This window comes from Sebastes umbrosus, chromosome 12 (genome assembly GCF_015220745.1).
Source record: "Sebastes umbrosus isolate fSebUmb1 chromosome 12, fSebUmb1.pri, whole genome shotgun sequence".
NCBI lineage: Eukaryota > Metazoa > Chordata > Actinopteri > Perciformes > Sebastidae > Sebastes > Sebastes umbrosus.
In genome coordinates, this window is record NC_051280.1 from 765,505 (window position 1) to 773,612 (window position 8,108).

Here is an 8,108-nt window from a genome sequence, read left to right on the forward strand (position 1 = left end):
GACATAAAGGGATTGTCAGTGATTGAGTGAGACACAGACATAGAGGGATTGTCAGTGATTGAGTGAGACAGACATAGAGGGATTGTCAGTGATTGAGTGAGACACAGACATAAAGGGATTGTCAGTGATTGAGTGAGATATGGAGGGTTTGTGTCTGTGCATTTGAACTCTACAGACGGAGTCAGGGATCTGATTGTTAAACTCACAAAGTCCCACTCGAAATCCATGAGCTTCCGCAGGAGGGTGCACACATGAGGATTCAGGGATGTCACTTTCTTATGGACCATTTTCCCGCTCTTCTTGCTGGTCACCTTTCCCTGTCATTCCTTTGTCCCTCTCTCTGGGTTGATCCCGACACAGCTTCTACAAGGCATAGCAAGGTAAAACAAAAAGACACAAATGTGAATCAAACCACCTCTTACCTAATATTAGACCACCAAATATTGTTAGTATAAATAATACCTGATTTATTATAAGTCCCCAAATCGTTCTTTTTCATGCTTTATGTTTGTAATGCATAATATAGTAGATACACGTGGACATGGTGAAATATTTCTTGCTAATATAGCTTACTTGCCTGATGTTTTATGAGTGTCACACTTTTGGAATATGCATATAACATTGAGTGTTTTTTGGTAACTTGATGACTCTGATAATTATGTACATATGTACTAGGGCTGGGCGATATGACGATATATATATATCATCAAACGATATAAGAAATGTCTATCGTTTAGATTTTATTGTTTTATTGACTATATTGTTTCTATCGTGATGTCAAAAAACGAGTGGCTGAACTGTTTTACGGCAATATTGATGTCATTTGGACGACTCTTTACGTCCCTAGCATGTGGGTGCCGGGCGCACATGGGAGAAGTTTGTCTTCAGGGCTTTCTGCCTGAAATATTCCTAGGTTTAGGCAACAAACAAACTTGGTTAGTAGTAGTTTGGGTTAAAATAAACCCTTTATTGTAGAAAGCCCTGAAGGCAACCTTCTCCCATGTGCGAGCCAGGCGGAGTTGTAGCTAACAGCTGTTTTACTTTGAGAGGGCACAACATGCAGAAACTCAGACTTAGCCCAACCAAAACAAGAAGAGCTCGTAAGAACGTCACACACAGACCCCGAAACAAGAAGAGCTCGTAAGAACGTCACACACAGACCCCAAAACAAGAAGAGCTCGTAAGAACGTCACACACAGACCCCGAAACAAGAAGAGCTCGTAAGAACGTCACACACAGACCCCGAAACAAGAAGAGCTCGTAAGAACGTCACACACAGACCCCAAAACAATCTTCTGCAAAGAATACCACAAGCAGAGTTGGAGTGCAGGCTATCTGTTGTCCGTAAAGTTCTTTATAAAATGATCAAATACTGGGTACATTTCATTTGTCAAGTATTTAATTCACACAGGAGTATACGAAAATAGACTTTACTATGTGCTTATTTCATATGGACTTTTTATTTATTGAATTACCAGAACATGTGCTACATTGTGATATATATCTTTATCGAGATATGAAATGATCTTTATCAGGGTAGAAGATTGTGTCCATATCGCCCAGCCCTAATAAGTGCATGTCTTTATTACATTTGCAGTGTTTCGCCATGTGCCGTTTTCAGTGCTGCAGTACATGCTATTTGTCCACTAGAGGGCTCTGTTGACCACAGTATTGCTCAATCTGGCTAAACCAGCAATTGAGTTGAAGTGTATTTCACATATAAACCAGAATGCCTACATTTAACTTAACCAGTCTATTTCATTTAATTATTCAAGACTAATAGCAATGGGTTATTAATTTATATATGAAATTATATTATTGAAGGCTAATACTGTTTTTATGTTTCTTGTCTATATTTTAGAACCACACATACACACCCAAACATCCAAGTGATCATTTAAGTTTATTTTGGAATGAACTCTCCATACCCTACTCTCTGATCGTATGTCTATCACACATAGATAGATCCATACCCTACTCTCTGATCGTATGTCTATCACACATAGATAGATGCAAGGATGGCTGCAAGGCCCAAACATCTGACACAAATGACTATATGGAATTCAAACTTACCTCTGTATGAATTCAAGTGTGCAGGCAGCGTGATCTTGATATTGGAGGTTGAAGTTGTGGTCCAAACAATGCTCCTTCACACACCAGCTGACCCTCGATGCTTACCATCCAACGCTGGTCGGAAATCATTGGACCTGAAACACAATGCACAAAGCTTTAGGCTGAATACCAAATTGACTATTTGACGTATTATCAAGTGGCCACTTACCGCTTTATTGTTTTTGTATGGTATTGGCATTTCCAACTGATATTTGAAAATCTTTCTAAAAAAATGGAAGCCTCTGCTAGATGATTCAGGATGTGAGATGCTCCTCATCTACTGCACTGCTCTTTGATGGATCCAGGTAGACATTTACATACTTGCGACACCATCGCGCACTCATTTGCATAAAGCTTAGTGGTTGTGTCGGTTGCAGTGAAGGAGAAATCAAGTAAAAAAGTGAATACAAATAAAATAAAATCTACAAAGAGAGGGAGAATATCAAACAAACTATTTACACATTTACAAGCTTTAGGAATCTAAACCCTAATCCAGACAGAGAGAGAGAGAAAAGATCAAACAAACTATTTACATATCAGAGAAGAATCAGAGAAATGATATTCCATAGCCTGCTGTGTATGTATTATAGAGTCAACTATTTATTAACCATCTAAAACTATGTATTTATTTATCCATTTCTGTATGCACAACTGTTTATGAATCAGTATCTATTGATAAGAATGTAAAGGTGTGTGTATTATATACAATATAGAAGACATAACCATAGAAACTCACTACAACTGAACTCCCACTCCAGCGGCGAGCAGCGTCTTCCTGCCTGCCCCACACCTTCTGACTGCCTGCTGACAGGCTCAATAGAAAGACTCTGCCTATGTGCACTAGTACAGTGTAAGTAGAAACGTGGGGCTTAGTGCTTACCTAGAATGATCAACCAAGGGCTATCAGGAAGGGTGAGGGATGTCTTCACAGTCGCCGCTGTGTCTGACACCTATATAGGAGACAAAATAGGCATTGCAATTCTAAGTTAATGTTAATACAATTAAACAATGCTTTAACTATAGTTGTCATCAATTTCACTTTTAAAGAAATTATTTTAAAAATCCTACTGAGCTCCACTCATTGCATTTCAATCATTTCAAAGTCTTAATCTGAAATAAACTACATCAGTTATACTCACATCTGCCTGCAAGGTGAGGGCATCTCTCCTCTGTTTGAAGTGTGCCATCAGCAGATCCAGAATGTAGGGGAACGTTGGGAGAGGACCTTCTACACTTCATCGTTACTGGGATTTGCCTTGAAGTATTCTGAGATGATTCTGCCCCGGTCTTCAGGATATGCCTCCATTATTCTCAGGATCTGAATGTCTGGGAGCAGTTCAAAGTGTGCACACATGCTCCTCGGCAGAAACTTTTAATGTCCTCCAGAGGGGCGGCTGGTGTGGAATTGATCGATTTGCGTTGCAGATAATACGTTTTCTCCATCAAATTGTGTATTTCCCCCCTTCCTGCACCCCCCAAACCTTCATGTTTGAAGATATTTGTCATCTTTTGTCGCAGACCTTCAAGGCTATCTTCAGATTCTTCAGGTGGTAGCTCTGGCTGCCATCTTGTGCACCCATAGCTGTCTGCCGGTCCTCGGGCTGGGATAGCCCCTGTGGCATCCTTTGATGCTCTATGTCGAGTAAGGGTGTTGTTCCTGTTCAAGTGCTCTACACCTACTTTAACCTGGCTCAGAAGTGATTCATAGCCTCCACCAATCATTGTCTTGCCATCGTCCATGGTATCGGCAAAGGATTGGGGGTATTCTCTTATCCCGTTTCTGGTGATGATGAGGCATTGTGGTCTTGTAGGGTTAGCTCCGTGCTTTCTCATTTCATCGACTAGCACTCTCACAAACTGCTGTCTGTCAGATGGCGAGGGCCTCTTACCGCTCATAACCGTAGACAGCAGCTCCGGAGGCATTTTAGTTTTTCTTAATATGTGGACGTGGAGATGGTTGAGGAGAGGACGTGGAACTACTTGACAACGAAGGGCTTGTAACAGATGAGTTGCTGGAGGACAACTGCCTGGGTGGGGTCACAGCACTGCTCATTGGATCTGAAAAAGAGAAGAACACCAAGTCTTATTCTCACCAACTGTTAATTTTTTTGTTGAGAGAAATGATATGCACATTACCAGCATCAACTGAATTACTCCAGATAATTACCTTGTGATTTCCAGCAATCAAGGAGTTTCCTACACTGGATGGGCCTGATGAACTCCACCATATCCTCCTCTCGAACATACTTCAGGTCTTCTCTTCTTTCTACTCCCTGCAGTAACAGCTTTTCGGCCAATCATTTCATTTTTCTCTTCTGGAAGACTCGGGACTGTGGCCTGGATGAACTCCCAGATCCATGCAACAGCGTCGTCAGACATTACGCTAGGGATGGGACAGAATGGTGCAATGCAATTACAGACAAGCCCAGCATACTGTATTCTGGAAAGGGTAATAGTCTGCCAGCTCTCCCTGTTCAATACAACAGTATTGTGCTGTTGTATTCTCTGTGTTGGATAGACAATGCACCCCTTGGTCAACTAGACAGACAGATTGGCATTTTTCAGTCACAAAATATACCTGGGTACTTTTAGTAATGAGAATTAACTTAATTTTACCAAATACCAGTCCCTCGTCATTTTGTTCCAGAACAACACACATGCTCTTTTTGTAAAGTGTACCTTTTACTTGAACTTCGTGTGCAGAGACTGTGTTACCTGGTAGCAAACTAAGGTGGGCAACAGATTGTTTTATCTTGTCGTTGTAGTCATTCACATAGAAATCTGTGCTTCTTTCAACAACTATAGATGGTGGGAACACAGCACCAGCGCTTAAGTAAGCTTGTAGTAGTTGATGCCTTTCACTTAGAGTGGAGCACAAGTTCTTGAAGTTGTGCAGTTTCCGAGCACACTGTTTAAAGTATGTGTGCTTATTTTCAAAACGTAGGGTCCACAAGCGAATAAGTGGCCCGAAACACATTATGAAGTCTGGGTAATGCATTACATAATGGTGCTTTGGCTTAAAGGGATGGCTAGGGAAAGTCTCCTTTCTACTGACAATGTACTCATCTATCAGTACTTTCTAGTAGGCTATCTAGCCCGTGGTGATGGCAGGTGTACAAATTAGTTCGACAATTTGTCTAAGCTGCAATACAAGTTGCCACACTTCATTTTCCACTGGCCTGTCAATCTTGTCCCCTATCAAGACTGGCAAGACTTGGAGCAGTGTCCAATTCTGGACAGCGTGCCCACTTAACTTCTCACCTCCAGGATTAACATCACATGGTTTGTTATTGGCGTCATTGCCAAGATACCTGAAGTGATGTATGCGCTGATTTAATTGCAAGTAAGTGAACTCCTTCTGTTTAACAAGATGGCTGATATACAGTGCGAGGTCATATGATACGATGCCTTCAAAAAGATCATGGCCCAAGCAAGGAGGTAAACCAGGGTTACAAACATGAATGAAAGCAAGTTCATTAAACTTGGAATTAGATTTAATACCAACAGATGAGTGTAGGTCATTTGCAATTATCTGCTGCAGATTATTTTTATAGGACTCCACTGTTCGGGGAGAGGACCTTGCCAGTGGTGTGGAAATAAATGTTACACGATCTATGTCACAAAATCTGCAAAAGTAAGTGCTCCTGCTGAAATCTTCTACGAAACCGCCAATGCCGTGTGATCCAAGGTTATCTCCAGCAATGGCACATAGTGTTCCTTTCACCTGCCCATCAAGTGTAGCTATGCCATTTTCCTCTAGATCTTTGAGATCTGTAACAAGTGTACTGAATACTTTTTCTTTGCCAAGATACAAAGGCAATGGTTCAACATATCTGAACTCATTTCTAAAAAACGTTTTTCTTCTTTTATCCGTTTTTAAAGTACCAGTGTTGCAAGCCCAGAATAGATCCTCTGATTTCAAGGCATCTAATACATTCTTTACATCACCATCAGGAATCCCTAAGGTTCCTAATTTTTCACTCAGTTTATGAAACAAATGAGACTGACGTATATCATGCACTGCCTGGAAATCTTCAATAATGCTCTGTATTACTGTAGATGGGAGCAACAACTTAGCTTGAAGTTTAAGGTAAAACAAAGCCAAGTTCTTTAGGAAAAGTGGCTCCTCTGTGCTTTCTGGAAACACCTCTGCCTGCTCTCCCTCTATGTCAACATTAACATGAGAAGCCAATACCTCTGCTTGTTCATATGAGCACCCTGCTTGCTCATGTGAAACACCAGCATGCTCATCTGAGCACCCTGCTTGCTCATCTGAAACACCAGCATGCTCATATGAGTCCCCTGCTTGCTCAACAGTATTCTCTCCATCACCTGTACCTGACCTGATCTGGCTCAAAAGATTACCAACTGCACAACCTTGAAAACCATTAGCATTGTAACAACAGAGAAATAATCGACCCAACACAAGTTTACTAACTTTGTTTTTCCAGTATGTATATATATATATATATATATATACATATACATATATATATATACATGTGTATATATATATATATACACATGTATATATATATATATATATACATGGCATTTTAAAGCTAAAACTTTGACAAATGAACGGTTACGATTGTGGAAAGCACATTTAATTTGATGTGGGGGGTGTTTTGGTGAACTTTCATATGCCTAATTATGCATATGCATATTTAGTAGCACATGCACGGCGGCAAAATTGACAATTGAAACTTCTAGAAACACAAGAGCGATACTGCCTCGTCTCCCTTTTAGTTTCTTGCTACCTAATAGTAATACTACTATAGTATTTAAATGTGGACTAAGCTGAGAACAGCTAGCGACCTAACGTTAGCTAGCTAACGTACATACCGACCGCATGGAGGAACATGTGCTGTGTTAGCAAAGATTTTCGGAAACTTAATACAACGTGATAACTTTACTTACCATCAAGTAACGTAACGTTACTAGTTTCCCTTCGTCTGGTCTGACGTTCAAAATGGAACAGAGTAAATCCACTGGACCTCCCAAAGCTTGCGTTGGTAAAAATAAAGAATATCCGAGCTTTAGGCACCCCGAATTGCACTGGAAAAGGACGGTAACGTTATGTTACGAGTACCGTTACGTTAACGAGTACCGTTACGTTAACGAGTACTAGCGAGTACCGTTACGTTAACGAGTACCGTTACGTTAACGAGTACTAACGAGTACCGTTACGTTAACAAGTACCGTTACGTTAACGAGTACTAACGAATACATTGAGTTAACGAGTACCGTTACGTTAACGAGTACCGTTACGTTAGCGAGTACTAATGAGTACCGTTACGTTAACGAGTACCGTTACGTTAACGAGTACTGTTACGTTAACGAGTACTGAGTACCGTTACGTTAACGAGTACTGTTACGTTAACGAGTACTGAGTACCGTTACGTTAAAGAGTACCGTTACGTTAACGAGTACCGTTACGTTAACGAGAACCGTTACGTTAACGAGTACTAGCGAGTACCGTTGAGTTTACGAGTACTGTTACGTTAACGAGTATCGTTACGGTAACGAGTACTAATGAGTACCGTTACGTTAACGAGTACCGTTACGTTAGCGAGTACTAATGAGTACCGTTACGTTAACGAGTATCGTTACGTTAACGAGTATTGTTACGTTAACGAGTACTGAGTACCGTTACGTTAACGAGTACTGTTACGTTAACGAGTACTGAGTACCGTTACGTTAACGAGAACCCTTACGTTAAAGAGTACCGTTACGTTAACGAGTACCGTTACGTTAACGAGTACCGTTACGTTAACGAGAACCGTTACGTTAACGAGTACTAGCGAGTACCGTTGAGTTTACGAGTACTGTTACGTTAACGAGTATCGTTACGGTAACGAGTACTAATGAGTACCGTTACGTTAACGAGAACCGTTACGTTAACGAAGCTGCTGCAGCTGCTACCAGAGTGAACTGTTGAAGTGTGACGCTCAACGGTCAACTCAGAACAAAATACGCATGACTTTTATATTTTT

At 40.8% G+C, this 8,108-nt stretch overlaps 1 protein-coding gene across 1 annotated transcript; it reads right to left on the reverse strand.

Moving 5' to 3' along the window:
• Window positions 1–320: 320 nt before the first annotated feature.
• LOC119498678 lies at window positions 321–6,441 on the reverse strand. Its single transcript, XM_037787724.1, has 6 exons — window positions 6,308–6,441; window positions 4,444–4,495; window positions 4,280–4,385; window positions 3,429–4,148; window positions 2,074–2,173; window positions 321–363 (listed from the first exon to the last, which is right to left on the reverse strand). Exons 1-6 carry the CDS (start codon window positions 6,439–6,441, stop codon window positions 321–323), a joined length of 1,155 nt encoding a protein of 384 aa, XP_037643652.1.
• Window positions 6,442–8,108: the final 1,667 nt, after the last annotated feature.

Coding starts and splice junctions, on each gene's coding strand:
- LOC119498678 (XM_037787724.1), bottom strand. CDS start 6,441: ATGGAGAGAATACTGTTGAGCAAGCAGGGGACTCATATGAGCATGCTG. Junction 4,496..6,307: donor GCTCATATGAACAAGCAGAG/GTATTGGCTTCT, acceptor TCCCATCCCTAG/CGTAATGTCTGACGACGCTG. Junction 364..2,073: donor ACACTTGAATTCATACAGAG/GTAAGTTTGAAT, acceptor TATGCCTTGTAG/AAGCTGTGTCGGGATCAACC.